Raw genomic sequence first — 26048 nt, 5'->3', positions numbered from 1 at the left:
TTCGTTCATTTTTGTCAACTAGAAACAAAAAGAACTTGAAACATGGGTTAGCATTTGGAAAACTGTTTTCACATACACTGGACCTTTTCCCTTTTGAAACTACACAAAAATAAGTTTAAGAAGTAGAATTGGTTTTGCAAGAAACAAGAGAAACTTACTGTTTCTAAGGCCATGATACGCTCCTGCAAGTAAAGCAGAATATATAAATTAGTAAGAAAAGAGAAAAAATAACGAAGTGAAGATGAAGGGGCTTCATTTTGTCTTTTCTGTTAAAAAGATGTACAAAACCTTTATTACAAAGGAACATAAGAATCGCCATACTTGATCCGGCTTGTGGCCTGTTCAGTATACTGTCTTAAGCAGTTGCATCAGTGAATCAAACTCTGAACAAAAGAATAATGAAACAACTTGCACACAAGGAAGGTTTCTTCACAACTCCCATTAGACACTGACTTCTACTTTGAAGAATAAGAGATGATATCAGTTACAATTTTTGAAGCAGTTACTTTCATGATTTTGGACATTTTTTAACCACATAAATGTTTGATTGTTTTTTTGAATTTTGTAAGTTCTTGGCCTAAATGGCAATAGACTCTATGGTCTAACTGTGTGTAACAAGAATTATTTCCTTTTTTCTTCACAACACCCATTAGACACTGACTTCTACTGTGAAGAAGAAGAGATGATAACAGTTACAATTTTTGAAGCAGTTACTTTCATGATTTTGGACATTTTTTAAGCACATAAATGTCTGATTGTTTTTTTGAATTTTGTAAGTTCTTGGCCTAAATGGCAATAGACTCTATGGTCTAACTGTGTGTAACAAGAATTATTTCCTTTTTTCTTCACAACACCCATTAGACACTGACTTCTACTGTGAAGAAGAAGAGATGATAACAGTTACAATTTTTGAAGCAGTTACTTTCATGATTTTGGACATTTTTTAAGCACATAAATGTCTGATTGTTTTTTTGAATTTTGTAAGTTCTTGGCCTAAATGGCAATGGACTCTATGGTCTAACTGTGTGTAACAAGAATTATTTCCTTTTTAACATACTTTAATTTTATTGCATATCTTCTGGTTCTTGCATAATATGAAATTGCGAAAAAGAAGTTCCTGCCTACATTATCCGTACCATTCATTATATTGTATATATATCAAAACTAACTAGTGCCCTTTCATATTCCTGTTTCCTTTAAAATAAATTGTTGCAATTACTCCAAACTTTATAAGTGAGAATTTCTCCATGCATCCAATCATTTTCAGAACCTCTGATCACCACACTGTATTTCCATTACTAAGAAACAAAATTCCAAGTCAGGGTACACTCCTGATTTCATATCATGGCATTATTACATTTTCAATACTCTCTATTTCTGCACTCTGTTTCCTACGCATCCTCATATTTTGTTTTTTGCCCATTGCTGCATGCTAAGCAGAAGTCTTTCCCGAGTTGTCCTCCTTAATGTGATTTGCTTGTTTTTCAGTTTATATCATATTAGCATCTACAATAGCCATCTCTTTATAAAACTAAAAGTCAAATTACATTAAGGCTACCTCCTTTTGATAGGCTGACTAGTATAATTTTGTTAGAAATAAAAACAAAGCCCTCAAAATAGAAAAAAAGGAAAACCCAAATAGAGACATCATAAAAATAGACTATAGCTGAGCAACTGAAGAGTACACAAACAAAGGAGCCTACAACTGAAATCAAAGAGACAATCTGTAGGCATTCCTACACAAATTGTTTGAAAGTAGTTACTGTCTCTTCCTCTTTCCTCCATATACTATTGGGATTTATCACATAAACTTCCTTAATCTCATGTCACTACTTGCCAGAAGGCTGTGGAGAGGGAAAACAAGTTCAGTTCAACACTAGAAAGAGTTTGCTGATATGGCTATACCAGTGATTCTGCACTGGCAAACCTCCCAGTGGACAGTATATATTGGCAAAAATAACTCTTTTGGTTGTAGAGCTTATACCAAGTCCCTGAACAACATAAGCTATAACAGCAAAAGGACATTTTTGCTCTTATAAAACGTCCTAACTAATTACACCACTATTCAGTGTTATTATACTGGCAAAAGTTTCTAGTGGAGACCTGGGCCAAGAAGCTCCTTCTTCCTCTTCAACAGCTGGGGGGCGTGGATGCACCCAGATGTGCACAGCCTATGGCCAGTACCTCCTACGCAACTCATACTGACAGGATTTAGAAAGTTTACTGGAGTTGCTGTCAAACATCGGGGGTAGCCATGCTAGGCTGTATGTCCACAAAACCAACGAGGAGTCCCATGGAACCTTAAAGACAAACATTTATTTGGGCATAAGCTTTTGTTGCAAAACCCCTCTTTGTCAGAGCTAATAGTAGCTGTTGAAAGAAGAAGACCATGAGATTACAACTTTACAGGTAGACATTGTTCACAAAATATCTACTACCTCGGGGGAGAGTCTGCAACCTGCCAAACTGGCAGGGGAAGAACTAGAAAAAGAGGCAGCATTTAGTGACCTCTAATTTTCTTGAACCTGTGTCCTCATAGCTTTTCTGTAAGAATTCCAGTTACAGAATAGGAGTTTTTTTTAAATCTGTTTTTACCACCAATCCACCCCACGCCACCTGCCAAAATAAAGAGAAATAGGAAATCAGTATATCTTGGTTTTAACAAGGTCATTTCGACTTTTATTTCACAGTTATTGTGAAGGAGAGAAAATGTTGTTGGGTGTCATGAAATTAATAGTTAATTTATTAGTTATAACAATTACAGAGTTGATTATGTTTAGATAGATTGCAGCTTTTCCATTATTAAGGAAGCATCCAGCTTCTACGTAAAGGCCTTGGTGAGGAGGTTTGCATCAAGTGCTAAATAGGTAAAAATTGTTTGAGTATTCCATTTCATGAAAAAAAATCCTTTTGAATTTCCATATAAAAATCACGCTAATTTGGCTGGAACTATCTACCACATGAGGAGCAAAGCAAGTTTTCAGAGATAAACACTAAATCTTCTCTCCCTGCGTTTTGATCTGTGTGATTCTCTGAGATGCTTGAGATGTTAAGGAGAACATTCTATGACCCATCCCCTTCCTGAACGGTAAAGGCCAACAGAGTCATCTTGTTCCTGTTTTTGGGAGGAGATTATTGCCTTCTTAAAAAACATATACAACTGCTGATTCCTTGATCAGATGACAGCTGATGAAAAAATCATTTAATATGGACAATCTGGCCAAATATCACTTATTTGCCCAATTTTCCAATTTTGGTCACGGATATGCAGAAGTCATACTGAGAGTTGCCTTATCACATCTAGTTGTCCCAAGTCTTTTTACTTTCATCAGTCTGTGGATTGATTTGGATACAGAAAGACTCTCATGCTGACTATATTTATTATTTGTATTCTCACAGAATCTAGAAGCCAGAGCCATAGACAAGAACCTCACTGAAGTAGGCCCTATATAACACAGAACAGAAAATCAGTTCCTAGGCCAGTAGTTGGGGGGCCAACTGCAGCTTGTGGGCCGCATGTGGCCCATCAGGGTTCTTTCTGTGTGTGATCCACAAGATATTTCGTTCACTGTTTGTTGCCCCCACACAGGTTTCCATTCATGTAGTTCTGTTGGTTTCCATGCCCATATTTTTTCCTGACAGTATTACTAAAGTGACATACACATAAAACAAGTGCACATGTAGCAAAGTTCATGCTGCTTGCAAACAACATTTACTGTGACAGCCATGTACTCCTTTGGCATCCAATCCCATCATAATACCTTGCAAATTCTAGGTACACAAGCACACCTAGCAAAACTACCCTGTCCCAGGAGATTGTCTTGGTAATGACAATCTTGCAGCCTACTGACATGGAGGACCACTCCTGCAGCCCACTGACTTGCCTACGTTGCCCATGAGTGCCTGTGGCCAAAGGACTTACAATCTAAGTATAAGACCAGAAGCTGATGGATACTGATAGCTTCAGGAATACAAGAGAACAATCTGACATTATTAGGCAGGATGAGAATCAGTAGTTTGAGCACACCAGCAGCCTAAGCATTGTCAAATATTTTGTAGGAAAAAATCAGACATTAAGGTCAGAAAGGACCACCATGTTCAGCTAATATGACCTGCTCATTGCAGGCTACAGAACTTTGCACAGCCACTCCAATATAGATCCTACGCTCTGTCTGAGTTAGTGAAAGGAGAGTTTTAAGGAGGATTTTAAAGGAGGATGAGTTAATTTTGTGAATATTTACAAGCATGGGGAAAACAAGCATGAAGTTACTTGTTTGAAAATTTAACAAGTGGGCAATAAAGATGGGCATCACTGGATGACTGGAGGCAGGACTCCATTTTTTAACACTGAATGAAAAATACTAGGTAGGGTGGAGATGGGTCATGATGAACCTTGCAAGTGAAGACAAGTAGCTTGTTTGATGTGACAGAGAAAAGGGAGCCAGGAGAGTAAAGAAGGGGCTGATGATGTCAAGTAAAATGCTGGGAAAACTACCTTGGCAGCAGTATTGTGAATGGATATCAGAGGGACAACATTACATTTGTCAAGGCTAGAAAATGATGTTGCGCTAATTGAGATAGGAAGATGAGATCATGGAACTTTAGCTGTGTGCATGGTTGGGAAAGGCTGTATATTCAGCATGTTAGGCAAAAAGATATCTGAAAGCCTGGCTCTGACAACATAGACAGAACATATATTGTACTTAGTGTTAATTAGAGGTTTGGGGAGTATTTGAGATTATTTTAGGCCCAACTCTAAATCCATTGATATCAATGGGAAAGTCTGTTGTTGTTCCCCCACACCCCACATCAACTGAAGTGGGATAAGGAGCAGGTAAAGTATTTTTATATAGCCCCGTTCTGATTTGCTACAGCTTTGGAAGAACATAAGTGCATTTTTGTATATAGCAAGTAGCAGATGCTTCCACTTAGCTCAACTGGCAGAGGCTTGCTTTTGGAGCCAAAATACACACACAAACTCATATTCATGGAACTTGTTTCAGGCGGAGAAGGCACAAGGAGAGGTCCATCCAGAAAGAAAGTATACAGAAAGGTGCTGAGCATAGCTGTGGTGGGCAGAGCGGGTGAAGAGCTGGAAGTAGAGCTGTCAACCACAGAGATCCGCTTGAATGGGAGCAGCTGTGCATTGGGCGGGATGGAGGCCAGTGCTGTGAGTGAGACTGATGGTGCCACAAGTGGCTGGGCTGAAACTCGGAGAAGTGCCAGGACTCTGAGCAGTCAGGCACTCACACCAGAACAGGTCTGGCCATAAGAGTGAGTAGGTTTGCCCCTGAAGATGCATTAAGGAGCAGAGGCCTTAGTCTAAGCCAAGGAGTGCATCTTTTCGATAAGTCCCTGTGCTGCCCGGTACGTGTCAGGCATCAATGAAGGACCAGCTGGCACTGGTTCTCCCTCTTGGTGAGTGCAGGAGAATCAGGCTTGGTGTGTGTGCTAATGGGGCATCAGGGTCCTGGGCCATTTGGTTGAAGCGCTCAGAGCAACAGCAGAGGCTATGTGTACTACTCTGAACTGAATGCTGCAAGCCTATGAGGACAGGGGAGGGGTGTGTCACATGCTGCCCATCCTGCAAACAGGCAGCTCCTATTATCTGGAAACTTGCCAGTAGGAGCTGGAAGATTTTGCTGGGGGTGGGGGCAGTGTGAGAAGCATCTCTCCACACCCACACCCTGTAGGGAGCAGGAGGCTTCTACAGGCTGGATCCAGTGACTTGGTAGGCTGTATTTTGCCTGGCCCTGATCTATGGGTTCAACATGTATGTTCCATGATGAGGGAAGGGGTATGACACTGTCAGAAGGTGCATGGTCCTGTTGGAGAACACGCGCCAGAAATTTTGGCCTCAAGGAGAAAGGAAAGAATTTCTGCATGTGCACATGTAGAGGGAGGAGCTGAAAAGAGATTTGCTTGTTAGCATTCCAAAATAAGGTTTAAAAGATGAGATGACAATAATAAAGCAGGCACAGGGAACTCCCACTTTCTTTACACTGCTAGAGAAAAAGAATCTAGTGAAAGGATGGAAAGGGCATGGTCAAACCCCAGAGGGCATATCTATGCTGCAATTAGAAACCCACGCTTGGCCTGTGCCAGCAGACTTGAGCTTGTGGGACTTGACTATGGGACTGTTTAATTGCAGTGTAGCTGTTTGGGCTTGGACTGGAGGCTGAGCTCTATGACCTTGCAAGGTGGGAGGTTCCAGGACTCACGCTGCAGCCCCAGCCAAACATCTACACTGCAATTAAACAGCTAGATAGCCCACACACCAAGAGACTGAGTCAGCTGGCAGGGGCCAGCTGCAGAGCTTTTCACTGTAGTGTAGACATAGCCTGAGACACATATGTAAGACTGAACTGCCATCAACATCTACAGGAACACAAATACTGCTCATATGTTTTACATAAAATAAGACATCATGATCCAGAAACAAATATTGCTATATGTGTTGATAGCAAAGTGATTTCTTTTTTTGTCAGGATGGCAGTGAGCAGGAAGAATCATGAAAAATTCTTGATCCGGCCTATCAGGAAACCTAATAAGAATAGCTATTTGCATAGACTGAATAGCTGAACCAAGTAAAAAATCAGCGTTTAAGAGCAAATGTCAGTTGCCACTGATCTTATCAAAAATACTAAGATTAATGTATTTAACATTTCTATAGCCATGTCTACACGTGCAAGCTACTTTGAAGTAACGGCACTAACTTCGAAATAGCGCCCGTCACGGCTACACGTGTTGGGCGCTATTTCGATGTTAACATCGATGTTAGGCGGCGAGACGTCGAAGCCGCTAACCCCATGAGGGGATAGGAATAGCACCCTACTTCGACGTTCAACGTCGAAGTAGGAACCGTGTAGTCGTTGCACGTTCCGCAACATCGAAATTGCGGGGTCCTCCATGGACGCCATCAGCTGAGGGGTTGAGAGACGCTCTCTCCAGCCCCTCAGCTCAATGGTGGCCACGTGGAGCGGCCCCTTAAAGGTCCCCTCCCCCTCCCTTTCCTGTGCAGGAAGCTGAGAGAACGTGCAGGCGGCAGCCCAGACACGCGGCCAGCCTGCACGCCTCACAGCCAGCACAGACAGCCACCCCAGCTGTGATGGCAGCTCGGCAGCCCCCCCAGTGCCCCCAGGCCCCCCCCCAAAGGGGAGCCAGGGCAGCCAGGACTCCCAGGCTGGCAGCCAGGCCGGGAAGTGGCAGCGGGGCCCCTCCTGGACGGAGGCCGAGCTTCGGGACCTGCTGGGGCTCTGGAGCGAGGAGGAGGTGCTCCAGGTAATGGGGAGCAAGAGGCAGAACGCGGACGCATTCGCTTGGCTGGCTGAGGGCCTGGTCGCCCGGGGTCACCCTGCCTGCACTCCGGACCATGTCCAGAGTAAAGTGAAAGAGCTGCAGCAGGGTTATGCCCGGGCCCGGGATGCGGCCAGCCTATCTGGGGCCGCCCCTGTCACTTGCCCTTTTACAGGGAGGTCAGGGACATCCTGGGCCCCTGGCACACCTCCTCCCCTCCGGCCATGCTTGACACCTTGGCTGAGGAGCCCCAGCAGGCCCCGGAGCCGGAGTCCGCCCTGGAGGTAAGCCCCGCACCCCGGGGGCCCCCCCTGGAGCCCACCCCCGGGCCATCGCAGCAGCAGGAGGAGGAGGAAGAGGAGGAGGAGGAGGGGGACTCCTCCTCCACTGAGACGGGGCTGCAGATCCTCCTCCCATCCCGGAGCAGCAGCCGGGCGTCCACCCCCTGGGTGTCCCCCGACCCTGGGAGTGGACCTACAGGTATGTACCCCCCCTGGGGTACACCCCCGGGGTTGAGGGGCGGGGGTAATAGATATGTGGCCAGGGCCCTCCACATGCCCAGATGGCCATGGCCCCAAGGACAGCAGTGCCATGTCCCTCACAGGAGTGCATCAGCCCCTGCCCGCCCCCCCTCAGCACGACAGTGCCATGCCCCATCCCCGGGGCAGGGGGGAGCGGAAACTCTAGGGTCCCCCGGGAGGAGGGGGTGGGACACCCCGCAGCAGCAGCAGCCGCAGCAGCATGTGATGGAGTGGGGGGAGTGTAAATGCGAGACTCAGGCTAGATATGAGCAACAAGCTGAATAGCTCCCAGGGGCAAAGGATGATCCTGGGGCTACAACTGGCAGGTTACACCTCTGCCCTGAACAAGAGGAGGGAGGAGCCGAGCTGGCTTTGAATTGGGGGGGCTGCAGGTAGAGGCTAGGGGAAGGGAGAGCTGGAAGGCCGGCAGCCTGAGGAGGGGGAAAGCTACACCCCAGAGAGGCACCCCTTGGGGTCTTCTCCCCAGGACGGGTTGGAAGGAATGTCTCTGACTGCTGTACTGTCACTTCTGGGAGAAACTGGACATCTGTGGCCTAAGAAACCTCTCCTGTCAGACCCTGCTGAGTGAAGTGAGAGTCACTCCCGCCAGGGGACGGGGTGCAGTGCAGGGGGACCCGTGAACCCCATCACAGCAGCATCTCCCGGGGATGGGGAACCTGCAGCACAGGGGTGGGGGGACAAGGGCCACGGCTCGGGGCCCACACTAACGCTTGTCTCCACTCTTCTTCCCCGCCTCCTGTGTTCCACAGCTGCACCATCGGAAGGACCGGAGAGCGCCGGCGAGGCTTCAGTGGTCCCGGAATCCCCGCCGGGGCCATCGCTCCAGGCCAGCCCCTCAGCAGAGGACCGACCGGCCCCACGGCGGGCAAGACGGCGGACCCAGCACCACCACCCGACGGCGACGGACCCCCAGCTGCTGGCCATCCATCGTCGGCAGCTGGAGGTCGCGGAGCAGCGCCTGCGGGTGGAGCAACGCCGCCTCCACCTCCAGGAGTGGGTGCTGGCCTGGCGCCAAGAGGCATGGGGGGCCTACATGGACATGTTCAACCGCCTAGTGGACTACCTGGCCCCACATGCCGCGCCAGCCGCCACTGCGCCCGCCCTGAGTGCTCCACCCGCCATGCCACCCGCTGCTCCACTCGTCGCCGCGCTGTCCGCCGTCGCCCCGCCACCCGCCACCGAGGGCTGGACTGCCAAGGGAGACCTGGGGCCAGCTGAGACTCGCCGGACGTATCTTCTGGTCTGCCCGGCCCCCAGCCAGGGCTGCGGCCGAGGCGGGGCTCCCGGCCGCCCACCCCGAGTGCCGGACTATAGGGGCGTGGGGCCCAGGATGTGCCCCCCTCCCTTGTACATAGTTTGGACTTATTTATTTGTGCCCCCCGTTTGCCCCATCCCCCCCATGTAAATAGTTCTCCCCTTCCTTGCAATCCCTGGGTTTTTTTTTGTAAATATATGCATACTTTTTTATTTTTCACTTATAATAGTTAGAAGTTCTTGGATATAGTTTGGTATTAGTTAAAACAACAGTTCAAAGAAAACCAGTTTGATTTTACAAACAAGTGCGTGCTTTTATTTGTCCAGGAAAAGTGTGGGGGGGGTGCTGTTGGGTGCTCCGTGGTGTGGGCGTAGGGGCAGGGAGTGTTGTGGAGGAAGTGGGGGGCACAGTGGGGGGCCTGGCAGAGTTCACCCCGCGGCCTCATCGAAGTGGGCCCGCAGGGCCTCCCAGACCCGGGTCCCTTCAGGGTCCACCTGGCGACTGGGGGCAGCGGGTGGCTGCACGTCGGCCCTGCCGGCCTCCACAGCCCAGCCCTGAAAAAAGGCCTCCCCCTTGTTCTCCACCAGATTGTGTAGGGCGCTGCATGCACCCACAATCTGGGGGATGTTGGTTGGGCCCGCATCCAGGCGGGTGAGGAGACATCTCCAGCGCCCTTTGAGGCGGCCAAATGAGCGCTCCACCACCTGGTGCACATGGTTCAGGCGCTGGTTGAAGCGCTCCTGGCTGGCAGAGAGATGGCCTGTGTACGGGTGCATGAGCCAGGGCCGGAGGGGGTATGCTGCATCTGCGATGACGCAGAGGGGCATGGTGGTGTCCCCCACAGGGATCTCCCGCTGGGGGATGTAGGTCCCCGCCTCCAGCCGGCGGCACAGGCCCGAGTTCCGGAAAACCCAGGCGTCGTGGGTGCTGCCAGGCCAGCCCACATAAACGTCCTGGAAACGGCCCCGGCTGTCCACCAAGGCCTGGAGGACCACTGAGTGGTAGCCCTTGCGGTTTATGTAGCGTCCTCCACTGTGTTGCGGGGCACGGATGGGGATGTGAGTCCCATCCAGAGCCCCGAAGCAATTGGGGAAGCCCAGCATGGCAAAGCCCGCGATGGTGGCATCTGGGTCCCCCAGCCTCACGAGCCTGTGGAGGAGCATGGTGTTGATGGCACGCACGACCTGCAGGGGAAGCACATGGGAGAGCACCAATGAGGGGTGAGCAGGGTGTGCATGGCCCTGCCCTGCCCGGGCCCCCCTGCCCTCCCTTCCCCTCCCCTCCCCTGCCCTGCCTGGGCCCCCCTGCCCTGCCAGGGCTGCCTCCCCCCGCTCCCCCCGTGGGTCCTCTTACCTCCATAAGGACAGCCCCGACGGTGGCCTTGCCGACGCCAAACTGCTGTCCCATGGATCGGTAGCTGTCTGGAGTGGCCAGCTTCCAGACAGCGATGCTGACCCGTTTCTCCACTGGGAGGGCATGCTGCATGGCGGTGTCCTGGTGCCTGAGTGTGGGGGTGAGCCACTGGCACAGCTCCATAAATGTCTGCCGGCTCATCCTAAAGTTCCTGAGCCAGTGGTCGTCATCCCACTCCTCAAGCACCAGCCGCTCCCACCAGTCGGTGCTGGTGGGGTAGCTCCACAGGCGGCGGCGTGTGAGGCGGGGGGGGTCGGGGTGCTGCAGAGTTGGGGGGTGAGTCCTGCTCCCCTGTGGGCCGCTCCTCCTCTGGTGTGGCAAGGAGGTGCTCAGCTGCCTCCTGCATGGCATGGAGCAGGGCGAGCCCTGCTCCTGCAGGGGCGGCTGGGTGGATCTCTGGCTGCTGCTGCTGCTGGGGGTCCATGACTGCGTCGCCCGAGGTCTGCGTGCCTATGGCTCTTCAGACCGCGTGCTGTGCAGGGTGAGTGTGTCTGGGAGGGGCCCTTTAAGGGAGCGGCTAGCTGTTGCCCCGGAAGCGCTAGTCCGCCCTGTGACCGTGTCTGCAGCTGTGCCTGGCACCCTTATTTCGATGTGTGCTACTTTGGCGTGTAGACGTTCCCTCGCAGCGCCTATTTCGATGTGGTGCTGCGCAACGTCGATGTTGAACATCGACGTTGCCAGCCCTGGGGGACGTGTAGACGTTATTCATCGAAATAGCCTATTTCGATGTCGCCACATCGAAATAGGCTACTTCGATGTAGGGTTCACGTGTAGACTTATGGGAGCTTATGGGAGCAGAGCAGCTTATGGGAGCAGAGCATTATATGCCTTTATTATTGTAAATGAAAGCATCTGAAATACAAACACTACATGATATTGGGGTGGAAATGAAGTTAACTTGCATCAGCATTGCATAGTAGTTACACCCTTCATTATTGTACTAACATATACTTACATTCATCGGCAGGTTGCCTTAAACCACAAGCATGGCTCCTTTTGACATCTTCAAGGCTCAGAAAGAAAAACTGACAACATAGTCCAGTGAAAACAGGTTTATCAAATGGAAGTGAAAAATCCAAGAAAATATGGGTTGGAAAGCTCAAATGACATTTGGTTTTGAAAATGTTCAAAGCATGCCAGAATTACTCATAGAAGACTGCAGAGGGTGAATGTGGATAAACATATTCAAGAAACTAAGAAAAAAACCTGGCACAAAAGAATGTGCAAACTGATATATAGGAGATCCAACAAACCATATTACCATACAATTGTGTAAAAATTAAAACTAACTTCCTGTCAGTAAAAATGGATATCAATAAGACTGGCTGACATTGAAACCATATGCACTGCATAGATGAACGATACAGAGAAGCACAAAACTGAAATCTAGCAATTAAAAAAATCATACAGAACATATGCCGAAGTCTGACTATCAGTTATGGTTTTAGAATTACATTTTCCTATTTTTAATAATACTTTCTTTACTTTCTTTCCCTTGCAGCTATGTGAAAGGCCCACAACAGACTAACACTACTAACTATTGTAGTAAGATGTAAAATTGACTATACACAAATTGTTGTCAAATGCTGAAGATAGAAAAACTGGGAAAGTACAGAAAAATGTCCCTCTTCTTTATATGAATCTTTGATTTTACTTATAATAATAGTGGATAAAAAGAAGTGTAATCATGAAGTTGCCATCCTTTGAAAAAAGAAAATAGGAAAAAAGTAGAAAGGATGGCTTTGTGTTTAAAGCACTGGTTGGGCAATCAGGACATTCAGGTTTGCTCCCGACTTCCTTGAGCAAGTCACTTAACCTTTCTTAATCTCACCAGGAGAAGAATAACCCTAAATTTCCTCTGCGCTATGCTTGTTTGGTTCTTCAGGACAGACAGTGTCTCTTTTTTTTTTACACAGCTCACAGGGACCCTAAAGTCATTTGAAACATAAAGGTGTCATAGTACAAATAATGACAAAAGAATCTTACAAGTTGCCTTAGCATCTTTTGTACTTTATGATGTAGTTTAAACAGAGTCTTGGTTGTAGTTGTCAAGCACATCTGGTGAGTGCTTGTGATACAAAGATCAGTTAAAATATAATGTACCCTCCTCCCCCAACATCCATTTTCAAATGCCCGCTTCCCCTTTGACGTTGCACTGGTTGTAAATTTCTCATTGGTGAGACACATCTGAACTGGGAAAACCAAGATAATTGTTGTAGATCCAATAAAGACTATGTGGCTAGTGGCAATGTATGTGACAACTGCTCTAAGGTCCTGCCTATACCGTACACTTTTGTTGACAAAAAAAGTAGGGGTGTACACACTGCAATGCTCCTCCTACCAATTTAATTCTTCTGTCACACTGATATAATAAAACTATCTCAATGAGAGGGATGGGGTTTTTTGCGACAAAGTTAGAATGGATGCTGTGTTAGCGTACAAACTGTGCTGGTATATGTCACCCTAAGTGGCCTCCATTAGGTGTCCCAAAAAACCCATCATAACCACTCTGGTCAGCAATTTCAACTCTACTGCCCTGCAGCCAGATATGCAGGTATATACTCCTCCCTGCTTTAAAGCCTCAGGATTTTTTTGAAATTCCTTGAAATTTCTTAGTGTGGCAAGCTCTCATAGCATCTTCCCAACTGACCACGCTGGCTTTCTGCAGAAAACATAGTCCTGCCTGGAGTATACCACAGTACTTAGATCTGTTGGGAGGCAAGGAGGCAAAGTAGTTGGAGCTGTAGGAACTTTGATGCCTACAAGCAGATGGTTAATAGTATGGAGGTAAAGGGACATGAAAGGGATACACAGGAGTGCTATGCTAAAATCAAGGAACTGAAGTGGGTAAACTTTGCTATTGCAGACCTCAGAGGGTAAGGGGCAGGTGACATTATATGCTGCCCTTCACTTGCCTGCAGATAGCACTCTCTCCAGCTCCTATTGTCTTTGAATCCTGGTCAATGGAAGCTGTGGGGGCTGATCCTGCAAGTGAAGGAAGTGGGAGAGCTTCCCAGTGTTTGCAGCTCCAGCCCTGATGGGAGGAGGAAAGTCACTGTGTGGAGTCATATCCTCAATCTGCCAAGAAGGGCTAGAACACAGCAGCATTAATGGCTGCAGCCCAGGGCCCTGGGCTAAAGGGACCCCATCAAAAGATCTGCACTTCTGCTGGCCTGGCATTCTGTTCAAGAGACGCCCCCGCCCCCAGCCCCTTACCTCAGAGCTGCAGCCCCCAAGGCTGCGGGCCATGCCTGTCTGCCTCCACTCCATCCCAGAGGGTGTGCCAGTTCCTGCGACCAGCCCCATCCCTCAGCCACCCTCCTGCAGGTCTGTCCCCAGGAGGCAAGTGGTCTGACCTAGGGCTGGAGGACTCAGGAGGAGCAGGGGGCAGCCATGCAGCTGGTCGACGGAGAGAAGTGCCAGTTTAAGTGCTGCTTCTTTCTGCTCCTGGCTGTGCAGCTGCCCCCTGCTCCTCTGGAGACCTCTGTCCTATGCTTGCACATCTCACCTTCTCCTAGTGAACAGGGGCTGGGCACAGAGTCCATGGCATTTGGGGTTGGGGACTTCTAAAGCCAGCGCTGAGCCTAAAGGGAACAGGTGGGAAGGTAGGTCTGCCAATCCTGTCTTGAGCCTTTGGGTGGCAGGAGGGCAGCTAGGGAATAGGGCTGGCTGCAGTCCTTTGACTGCACTTACACTGCTCACTTCCACCTGCACCTCCTGCCTGTTACGCTGAGGCTGTAGGTGAACTTTTGTACGTGAAGACACTTGTAGCTCAGATGCTCATAACTTGGGGAGTACCTTTTGTAGACGGGTATAATTTATGTATGACATTTCTCATCTATACTTCCATGGCTACGTCTATACGTGAACGCTACATCGAAATAGCTTATTTAGATGTAGTGACATCGAAATAGGCTATTTCGATGAATAACGTCTACACGTCCTCCAGGGCTGGCAACGTCGACGTTCAACATCGACATTGCACAGCACCACATCGAAATAGGCGCTGTGAGGGAACGTCTACACGCCAAAGTAGCACACATCGAAATAAGGGTGCCAGGCACAGCTGCAGACAGTGTCACAGGGTGGACTCAACAGCAAGCCGCTCCCTTAAAGGGCCCCTCCCAGACACAGTTTCACTAAATAACACAAGATCCACAGAGCCGACAACTGGTTGCAGACCATGTGCATGCAGCATGGATCCCCAGCTGCCGCAGCAGCAGCCAGAAACCCTGGGCTAAGGGCTGCTGCACACGGTGACCATAGAGCCCCGCAGGGGCTGGAGAGAAAGTGTCTCTCAACCCCTCAGCTGATGGCCGCCATGGAGGACCCCGCAATTTCGAAGTTGCGGGACGCGCAATGACTACATGGTCCCTACTTCGACGTTGAACGTCGAAGTAGGGCGCTATTCCTATCCCCTCATGGGGTTAGCAGCTTCAACGTCTCGCCGCTTAACGTCGATGTTAACATCGAAATAGTGCCCAACACGTGTAGCCGTGACGGGCGCTATTTAGAAGTTAGTGCCGCTACTTCGAAGTAGCGTGCACGTGTAGACACGGCTCGTGTCACATTTCAACTTTCTTCTTTGGAGCCCCTCTCTCCTGTGCCAAATTTATACAAACATAATTTTAAACTGTTTTAAAAATTTAACTAAGGATATACCACCCAGTGAAATTATTTGTCAACAAACACTATAGTTTAACATCTTTCAAATGGGCATAGGAGAATCGCTGGAGATACTGGGTTGTTCCATCTACTTCTGAAATACAAGGATAGTTCTGAGAACAAATATTAGGACAGCAGTACTAATTCTCCAAGTAAGTTCTTAGCTTTTAAAAAAAAATCATTTTCAGATGTGGAACAAAAACTGTATTTTCACAGAATTCAGTTTTGCTATTTGCCCTAAACAGCAGGGGAACCCTGTAATTTATCATTTGCTGAAGACATCCTGTCACTATCCAATGAGACATTCTCTGCTATTATCTAACTCGTGTTATTGTGATGAGTTGAAGATCAATTCAAATTAGGCTTCTCTTCGATGCTTTCACAGAAGATTCAGTTACTGAACTTCAGTATTTTAGATACCTTATTCTCAGGGCATCCTATTTTCTGGTTTTATTTTTAATAAATTTGAGTTCAAAATTAAGCTATAAACTTCAGGTAAAATAGGCCATGCCTACACTGGCCAAAAGCTTTGAAATGGCCATGCAAATGGCCATTTCGAAGTTTACTAATGAAGCGCTGAAATACATCTTCAGCGCCTCATTCGCCACTTTGAAATTGACGTGGCTCGCCGCCATGCAGCTTGTCCAGACGGGACTCCTTTTTGAAAGGACCCCGGCTACTTCGAAGTCCCCTTATTCCTATGAGCAGATGGGAATAAGGGGACTTTGAAGTAGCCGGGGTCCTTTCAAAAAGGAGCCCCGTCTGGACGAGCCACGCGGCGGCGAGCCGCGTCAATTTCGAAGTGCCACGGCCGCCCGCATGCTAATGAGGCGCTGAATATGTATTTCAGCGCTTCATTAGTAAACTTCGAAATGGCCATTTGCATGGCCACGTTGAAGTTTTTGGCTAGTGTAGACATAGCCATAGAGTGATAAAATTTAACCACCACTAAAATTTAAAGTGAAAATGTGTTTTACTATCGTCAGGTCTCTACTCTCATGAGGTCTCCCAGCACAGTAATTGAAAAATATGGGTTTAGTTGACTGACCCTCTGTTTGACCCTGTTGCAAAATGTTGAGGTTCCAACCTTGAAAAAGATTACACCCTAAAGTTAAATTTTCACCTTCATCAAAATTGCAGATTGAGAGATCTGTTAGGACAGCTAATCCAGCTCCAAACCAATGAACTTTTATTCCCTCAGTATGTTTCATATAACATTGTCCAGCTCAATTCTAAATGACAAACAGGGAAACCTACCACAAGCCTTGACAAACTATCCCACTGTCTCTTAGATTTCAGTGTTCAGAATATTTTGGTATGATATAGATTGCAGTGCATTAATTTTTGCTTAATATTAAGTATTCTTCATTCTGCTTCCTTATACCACCCTTAATAAGTTTGCTCACTTCTCTCTGCTTATAGCTTTTAAACCACTTGTAGATGGTAACAACCTTGTTATTGATAACGTAGCATCTATCATTACAGAGGATTTATGATCACTTTAAAAATCATGTACTATGGGAATAGCTCCACCTATCACTAAAGGACAGTCAGGTCTTTTGTGAAACTAGAGCAGCTATTTAACATCACAAGCCAACTTTACACCAGAGCCTAAAAGAGAGAAAATAAATAACATGTCCAATTAAAATTACAGGCTGGAAGATCAGATCCTCAAGTACTACTCTACAAGGTCAGTTAGAATTCACCCTGTCTCTGGAATTTGCTTTTCTTCACAACCTAGAGACTAAATTGAATGTGCTTCCATTGAAACTATTCAAATGAAAACAAGATTTTTACCCAGCTTTTATCCTCTAAATTTCAACACTTTTCTGAACACTGCCTACGTGACACTTATCCCTGTCTGTTCTCTTAAAGCTGACAATGTGGCTGCCTTGGATGCTGTGTCCAGCTCCCAAAAAACCACGACCATTACATCTGCAATACTTGCACTCTCTACACTAGTGTGAAGAAAATAATAGGTTCATGAGGTTGGCCAGCTAATCATTCTCAATATTTGTCCATCATTAGAGCTTATGTTCTTATTTTTATAGCAAGGTGAAAAATAAAATGAGGCTTTAAAACTTCATTATCAGGCAAAGACTAGGAATGCATGTTTATTTTAAAAAAAAGGATATCTTGTCATCTTGCCTGGCTTAGCAATAATTTAATGTAACATACCAACTCCTGCAAATGAAGATACAAAGCTAGACTGAGACCTGTGAAGTAGAAACAAAATTCTGAGAAATCTATGGTAGCCAGTCCATATGTAATTCATGGTAAATTCTCTACTGACTTTACACGAGTAAACTGTTCAGAGTAGATTAAAAAAAAATGCTGGTAGCCTGGGCTGAGCCTGACATTAGAGGTTGGATCCTGGCCCAGTAGGAAAAGGAAGAGGAGGAAAATTGTTTTCAGAACACAAAGTGCTTTGTTAAGCCTATTCTTTTTGTACATGTCTATTTTGTTTTATGTTTATAGGAAAAATATGCATTTTAAAAAGTCAAGTTGCTATATATCAAATGAAGTTAGAAAAAAAATCTCCACTGGCACAAAGGATTAACAAATCTTTCAAAATCATAAACAGATTTTTCCAGACATTTAGCAAACAACTGCTGAGTAACACCAACGTCTTGGCTTCTTTAACAATTAGACAGCATTATCACCCCAACCAGCACACTGACTTTGCAAAGATAAATCCTGTAAATCAAACTCAGACATGCAGTCAGACTGCAAGATCCTGTAGGAAGTTTTCATCCCCTTGATGTGTCTGCAAAGGAAAAGCAACTCTAAATGTTCAGTTGCACTCATGCTGCTCTACTGAAAAAGGAAATGCTCCCCACAAGTCATTTTTCAGTGCCCCAACTCATCTAAAACAGATTGGATAAGGGACTTAGCTGTTTGACTAGTTTGCAAAAATATAAGCAAGTGGGACTATGATATGCTACAAAATATTTAAAATGAAAACAATAACACTACTAAGTAGAATAGACAAATACTGTAGATTCAAGAAACAAAACACCAGTGACAATACCAATATAATGAAAAAAATTAACAAGACTATTAAGATGCATTGAAGACTTTAATGATTGTGTAGAGGTATTTTAAAGATAGTCGGACAAGTGTTAAGACAACTTATTATTATTTTACCTTTATAGTGTGCTTTCATCCCAAAGCTCTTCCCAAACTATATCCCTACTTCATTGCTAAAATACAGCTGCTTCTCAAGCAGAGATTCGCAGCCAAGAGGACAACAGCTGCAACCTCACTAACTAAACAACAGATTGTTCAGAATTTCCCTTCATCACACAAAGATATTGGGACAAATCTCTATGCTAACAAAAAATAAGCTGGTGTGGGTGTCTTTCATATCCATGCAGAAAAAATGGTTCTCTGTATTTAATATTTTGTCCCAAGACCTACACAGTAAATTGCATGGGTCTCATTTTAATTTACTAGGAAAAGTGATTGGCGAAGTCAACCCTCTCAGGATATGAGCTTGTATATGCAGTGAGTCTAGGTGATTCAAGCCAAATATTTAGATTAATACACTATTATCTCCATTGTTGACAAGATCTTTAGAAGAATGTCTGTTTTTCACTTTTCCAATGGATATTTTTTCTTTCCTTTTTTTCTTTCCTTCTTTTCTTTCCCATTTAACAAACACTGATAGAGCTTCAGTTTACATAGTTATTTCTAGGACTATCTTGATCCTATTATTCCTACTAGTACATGCCACCCTGTCATTCCTGCCTTTAAAAGGGGAATCAATGTGTTTTGCCTTAGCATGGCCTACAAAGATAGGGATCTTTTGAGAGTGATTACTTTTCATTGTCTCTTTTCCCTTTTAAACACAAAAAGCTACATGTCCCTCCCCATCTCACATGCAAACCAGAGAAGCTAGCACACAGGAGCAACTACCAGGAATGCTTTGCAAGGGAGTTTATAGAGGGAGAGAGAGAGCTAAATATACCTGCTTAATATTCTCCCTGACTCCCAGAGAAATAATCAGATAGAGCCTAACAAATAAAAGCTCCAAGAGTAAAAAGAATGCCAGCAAAGTCCAGCAGTGGGGGCAAGCCAGTTTATTGAACTATGTAAAATCACTTGCCTTGTAGGCAGATAGTGAATATATGCATTCAGTGTAAGGAGCTCACAGTCCTCAAAAACCAAATAGGGGCCCCGAACATCAGAGTGGCTGAACTGGAGATGCTAAGGGAGGCAGAGGTACACAGGTGAGAACTCCAATTTAATAGCCTCTGTACTACTAAGGAGAAGGAAAGTCTCAGGAAAGAAGATCAATGTGTAGCAGAGGGTAATAATCCCATAGGTGGGACCCTCCTTTCAGATTATATCATGTGTGCCCTTGTACGGAGGGGATTCTACTCATTAGGCAGAGACAAGTCATATCTTGGATGCATTCAATCATAATGAATATAGAGGGTTTTGTGCTGACTGAAAAAACTTCATGTAAATTGCTGGCCAGATGTGAAGGCTATAGATCTCTCAAGACACCTAGCCACCTGCTGTGGAGATCCCTGCTGTTCCAGTCCATGGCCCCATGCTGCTGGGCGTCTCCAGTGCAGTGCTGTTTTGTGTGTGTGTGTGTGTGTGTGTGTGTGTGTGTCTGTGTGTGTGTGTGTGTGTGTGTGTGTAGCCGTGACAGATATATTGGAAAAGATAGGAGAGGTCTTGAAAGCTAAATTTAGGCTGCAAGATAAGAGACTGAACTCTACAACCTCCATGGTGCATTCTCTGAAATGCCTCCACTTCCACATGCAGGGCGAGTGAGAAGAACTGCATGGTCTCAATGTGTGGATAAGACAATAGTCTAGGGAGCAGGAGTTGACATTTATTAGGACCTGGGAAATCTTTTAGGAAAAGGGGAATCTATATAGGAAGGATGGGTTCCACCTAAATCACAATAGAACCAGCTTACTAGCACGCAAAATTAAAAAGGTTGTAGAGGAATTTTTAAACTAAGGGCTGGAGGAAAGCTAGCAGCTGAAAAGCAACAGGTGCTTTGGACAGAGACATCCCCCAGGGGAGGATTTATTAGTGGGAATTCTATATATCTTAGTAAACAGAGGAGGATGGAAGTTGATAAAATACAGGTAGGAAGTAGAGAAAAAAAGAACCAAATGAAAAAAGTCCCATTCAGTTTCAGTTTGCACCTCTGAATACTGGCACACTCTATCCAGCAATATTAATCATCTGGCAGAACAATGGATGGTCCTGAACCAGAGAGCGGAAGGACAGGCTGCTAGCTGCAAAGAGGTGGGAAGCCTGTGGGCAAAGTCTGGTGGCAGTTCACAGCAGCAAGGAGCCAGGACCAGAGACCCCACAGTGGCAGTGTGGGACTGGGGATAGAGCCCTGCGGGCACCAAGTAGGAAGCCAGAGCCCAGCAGTCTGAAGTTGAGTCCTGCCCTGGGACCCCAGAGGAGCTGCGCTGTGGCCAGGAGCTGGAGCCCTGCTGCAGCCCAGGTTAGTCCAGTCCAGGGCTGGAGTCTCAGGAGTGTTGGACAAACCAGAGCTGTGGAAGCACAGGGTCAAAGCCCTAAAGCAGTGCAGGCTAACTGAAGCCCTCCTGCAGCCCTTAAGAGCCCAGGACTGGGGCTGGAGCCCCACTGCAGCTCTAGGGCTTGAGCTCCACATGCACCGCCAGCTAGAACCCCTCTTCAGCCCTGGGGAGCCCTGAACCAGGGCTGGAGTACCACAACAGCAGTGCAGGGGCTGAAGTTAGACCCAGAGCTCTGCAGAGCTGGGGCTGGAGCTGGAGCCCCTCAACAGCATGGGGCCCTGGGCTGGAACAGCAGAAAGCCCCAGAGCAGGTAAGCAAAGAGGTGGGGGGTGGAGCTGAAGCAGGTACCTGGGGGCCTGTGGCAGTGGACCTCCCCGGTCCCACAAATTCTCTCAACTGGGACCGGTCAGGCCCTGACCATGCTGGAGCAGGGAGGTGCAACCTATGCATCACATAACAACAAAGATAAAAGTGAAAACACGTATGAGGGATTGCTTAGCAAGGCAAAGTGGCCACCCTCAAGACTGAAGGATGAGGGACTTCTACCATCTGCCTCACCCAAGCGGTCAGGCCTTTGACTGTTAAGAACTGCTAGCCTCATCTCAGAGACCATCAGAGGATGAGAACAAGAGCGCCAGATTGTTAGTGCTTGTTTGCCTCTGTTAGATAGCCACAGAACTATAGAGTGCTTAGGGCATGGCTCCCCTACTCTGACACCAGCCTATGGGTTACTGTCCAATACACCAACAGAGAAGCCTCCCTCCCCACAGGAGAGCAAGGGACCACAACAGCCTTTATACATAAAGCAGACATCAAAACACTAAGGCTATATCTACACTAGAGAGTTTTGTTGACAGAAGGGGCCTTCTGTTGACATACCTCAGGGAGAGTCTACACACATTAAGTATTCTGTCAATAGAGTCTCAACAGAATTGTACATTTGCCTCAACAGTGTTATCCCTTGAAAATTTGAGGAATAACATTGTTGACAGAAAAGTTTTCAAAACTTTTCTATTAGTCTATAAGGTGCCACAGGACCCTTCGTTGCTGTTACAGATCCAGACTAACACGGCTACCCCTCTGATACTGTTGACAGAGAAACTGCATGCTTGAATAAAAAGAATAGGGCAGTAGAGACACACTAACAACCACCCATCTAGGATGATGACTGTGACATTACAAGATTACAGATGCTATAAAAATAGAAAACTCAATAATAATAGGATATTTCAACTATCTCCATATTGACCTGACTTGCCTCAGGACAGGTGACACAAGAATAAAGTTAATAACTGAAAGTGCAGAATTTAGTAAACCCCAAAAGTCAAAGGATAATTTTACAGTTCAGGCGCTTAATACATAAATTCCTGCAGAACCCCTGAGTGTAGTATATGGGCATGGTAATGTGTTTATTAATGTATCAGTTTGGTCATGTACTACTAGCATTAACATCTCAACCTCTGACTCTCCCTCATCTTTGCAATCCACCAGGACTAGTTATGTAAACTAACCTGTGGGAAAAATGTATGCAGATAAGTAATTTAGCTTCTCCACAATAGTCTTATCCTCCTTAATCCTTCTGCTCCCTTTAAATGCAGCAGACCTAGGCTGTGTCTACACTACCACCTTCCTTCAAAGGAAGGATGGTAATTAGGGTGTTGGGAGTTTACTAATGAAGTGCTGCCATGCACAGGCAGCACTTCATTAAGAAAACTGCCCTCCCACCCCTCCGCAGCAACTTCAAAGTTTTAAATTTTGAAGTATCGGCACGTCTCTAGCCACGGTGCACCCCCCGGTACTTCGAAGTGCCAGGGCAACTTCGAAGTTGCTGTGGGGGTGAATTTGCTTAATGAAGTGCTGCCTATGCACAGCAGCGCTTCATTAGTAAACTCCCTAATTACCATCTTTCCTTCGAAGGAAAGTGGTAGTGTAGACAAGCCCCTTGAGGTTTTTCCACAATCTCCCTGCTTCTGACATAGTTAACGTATATTTTGTGCATGTGTGTATATGTTAACTATGTCAGAAGCAGGAAGATTATATATGGCTATTTATTCTTCAAATTTTATTTTAGCCCTTTAACTTCCACACTTTCTGTTTCCTGCTATACTTTTTGTCTCTCTCATCTGATTCTCATTTTCTGAAAGTCACCTGCTTTGCTTGAATAAACCTCCTGAATCTCACCATTTAGTCATACTGGTTTATTTCTTGCCTTCCTGTTCCTTTTGAGTTCAAAGGAATGCACACTTTCTGTGTCTCTTACAGTATGCTTAAATAGTATTCCAGTGCTAGGTCTAAAGATAAAAAGTGGGAGATTTGAAGACTAATGTAAAACACTAAGTGCTAATAAAGTTAACCACTTCACTGCTGGATGACATTAAATTCTGTACCTGTGGCAAGGGTTTGACATACCAAATTCAACCATACCTGGCACACTCTAATGCATCATTTATTTAAATGGATATTCCATTGAAAACTGCTGCCAGAGCACATGCACACTTAGAGTAGCTACACGCAGATTTACAAGGCTAGCTGGGAAGAAAACTGCATCTAAATTTGAGATATTACTTAATGATATGGGGAAAAACAAGTGTACACCAAGATGATGAATCAGCTTAAGGAACAAGAATAAAAACACATACACACTGGCTGGGTCTGCAGGCATAATTCAGGCACAAGGGGCTGGCAGCAGAGGGGGAGGGTTTGCAGCACCCTCTGCCAGAAGAGAGGTCTCTGCGACTATGCTAATGAGCTACAGGAATATGCTAATGAGCAGCTATTTCCAATTCTGAGACTGCTCATTAGCAGTGTCGTAAAGCTCATGAAGCTGCCAGCAGCATGTCTCTGTGTAGACCCAGCCACTGTGATAAAGCTCGTCTTGCTTGGTGGGTCCTGTGCTTTTTGGTGGATTATTTGCCACAGAGGCTTACAGCGGCCCTCAGTTTAAACACCTGCTTTGGTGAGCTAATCTCATCATTGGCCAGAATAGGAAAGAGAGAGGAGACCAAACTCCAAAGTCTGTGCTGCCTCTCCAAGTGACTCATGCAGGACAAACTCTGCCACCAACATCAGCCCTCCTATGCTGGACAGGCATTGGGGCAAATCTATGCTGGGCTCCAGCTGCTTGATAGTGATGACTCCCTGGGTCACTTCACCATAGCAGTCCTCAGCAACTTTCTTATAGCAGGCTCTTTCCTCTGGTACCTGCTTGCACTACTTCTCCGAGAATTTCCACAGATGCCTTCCTCACCCTCTCCTCAGAAAACACAACACTGAGCCAAAAGAAGAGGAGATTTTTTATAACCAGTTTCAGGTGATTCTTCATTGGCTTCAGATGTCTTTAGTGGCCTGATTGCCCTGACTGATTCTAGCAGGGATTTGCTGATTACGGATTAGTCTTTGCGAGTTTATTCTGGGAACAGGGACCTATTTAATCTAGGGCTAATATATTTCCCTTGTATCACTCTTCTGTAGCTCTCTAGTATGACCTTGTCACAAAACAAACACCCATACTATACACCTGTTCTTTTAAGTAACTTCAAGGTAATGGAATTTGCTTTTCTGGCAAAAAAAAGTGAAGATAGTATTTTCATAAATTTCCCCATGAATTTCTATTGTCTCTACGTATGTGCCCATGTGTAAAAGGGCAAAACGTGATGTAAACAGACAATTGCCAACTGAGATAAAGTCAGTACAGCTTGGTGCAAACTCCAAAGGGAAGGCATGTAACTGTTTCTGCTGCCTACAGAACACAAGAGTACCTGGATTGAATTTCACTTTTGCTGTAGTACCATGAATGGAATAGCAAGTAGAAGTACAGCCACCAGATAGACTGCTAGCCAGTTAAGCCTACTCTAGTATCAGTCCAGCTATTGGCTGGCAGGAAGCAAACCAGGAGGATGGTCTTGTAGCAAGCAGCCACTGTTTGGCTGTGGGGTTTCTCTAGCTGGACTTAGGAGATGGGAGTTAACAGGAGGAAGGCTACAAAAACACCCACAAAAATGCTTCTCCCATCAAATTAGTAACGATACCTGTAAAGCTTCCATTTCTTCCTCTCTCCTGAAAGTCTTCTCCAGCAGCTCTGTAAAAAAGACACAACTTTTATTAAGACTTGTTACTAAGCTCAATTTGAAACATTAGCACCTGATAAAGAAAACCTATGATAAAGTTGTTGGAATTTTACATGTAAGCTAATAAAAACATGTCATCCTGTTAACATGACATTTGTCAATGCTGCCAAGTGATTAAAAACAAGGTACTGTATAAGACAACAATTTGATTCAGGAAGTGCCTGAATGAGTCGGAGTTCAATTCAGACAAAAAAGTACTTTTAACTCTAATTTCTGTTTATTTTAACTTTTACATCAAAAATGACTAAACAGATTTTTTCTGAAAACTGATTAAAGTAGCAAAGAAATCAAAGACATTCAAGTTCATGTCACTTTTCACTCTGTAGTGAATTTTTATGACCAAGTTACATCTTGAAGCAAAGCAGAGCTATTAACAGAAGTGCAGCATTAATCAGTCACAATAATTATCACCTTTCACCATGAGAGAACGAAAAAACAAAACAAAACAAAACAAAAAACCCAAAAAAACAAAACAAAAAAAACTTTTGATCACGGAAAAGGTAAGCTGTGTGAAAGATCAGGGCCTGTCAGGAAAAGTACTCATTAGAGGAGAACTGGCTCTTCTGCAGCCTATGCACTTACACTCTACATTTTTCTATTCACTTATGTACTAACAGTCAAAAATGTACTTGACAGTTCATGGTGCTATGCACTTGCCTATTTCAGTTCTACACAGGATTCATTTTGCAAGTTTCACTACTCTTGGTTTCACTCACATATTTTGGTAATACAATTAAACTCAAGGTGTGGTTTGTAAGGTTCACAGTTCTGCCTGGGAAACCTGGTGGCTGACCTAACCAAGTTCCAAAGAAACACAGAAATGACTTCTCTGAACATACTTCCCATCTACTTTTGTCAGTTACTGGCAGAGAACTCAGTTCATACTCTGCACCAAACAAAAAGAGGCAGCAAAGTCAGAGACTGTCTTTAAACTAAGATATGTTCCAGTATGCTGAGATGAGGAAAGATTCTGGTATGAGAGAACATCAATTGCCACAACAACCTTGTGGGAAAGCATGAATGGAGTCTCAAGTTGCACAATTATTCCTTGATTCTGCTCAGGTAAATCTGTCAAATGACCAAAACCAAATATGCAGACCTGGCTGGGGGAGAAATAGTCCACTTGCACAATGGCATGTAGTTCAGCGGACAACAAGTAACCAAAACCATTCATGGTAAGAGCTCCTTTAACTATTCTTCCTGCATGCAAAAGAGCTTTCATTCTTTCCTT

At 45.7% G+C, this 26048-nt stretch overlaps 1 protein-coding gene across 1 annotated transcript in view; it reads right to left on the bottom strand.

Moving 5' to 3' along the window:
* The window catches only part of CEP128 (centrosomal protein 128), a 315311-nt gene that overhangs the window by 76373 nt on the left and 212890 nt on the right, over nt 1-26048 (bottom strand). Inside the window, exons 19-20 of the mRNA XM_074998779.1 lie at nt 24719-24768; nt 159-182 (exon numbers count right to left, since the gene is read on the bottom strand). Coding sequence (XP_074854880.1) covers nt 159-182; nt 24719-24768 — 74 coding nt within the window. The remainder of the gene's footprint in view (nt 1-158; nt 183-24718; nt 24769-26048) is intronic.

The sequence above is a fragment of the Carettochelys insculpta genome, chromosome 6 (assembly GCF_033958435.1).
Source record: "Carettochelys insculpta isolate YL-2023 chromosome 6, ASM3395843v1, whole genome shotgun sequence".
NCBI classification, from domain to species: Eukaryota; Metazoa; Chordata; order Testudines; family Carettochelyidae; genus Carettochelys; species Carettochelys insculpta.
Note: the sequence above shows the minus strand (reverse complement) of the source record. Positions and strands in the feature narration are given on the sequence as shown.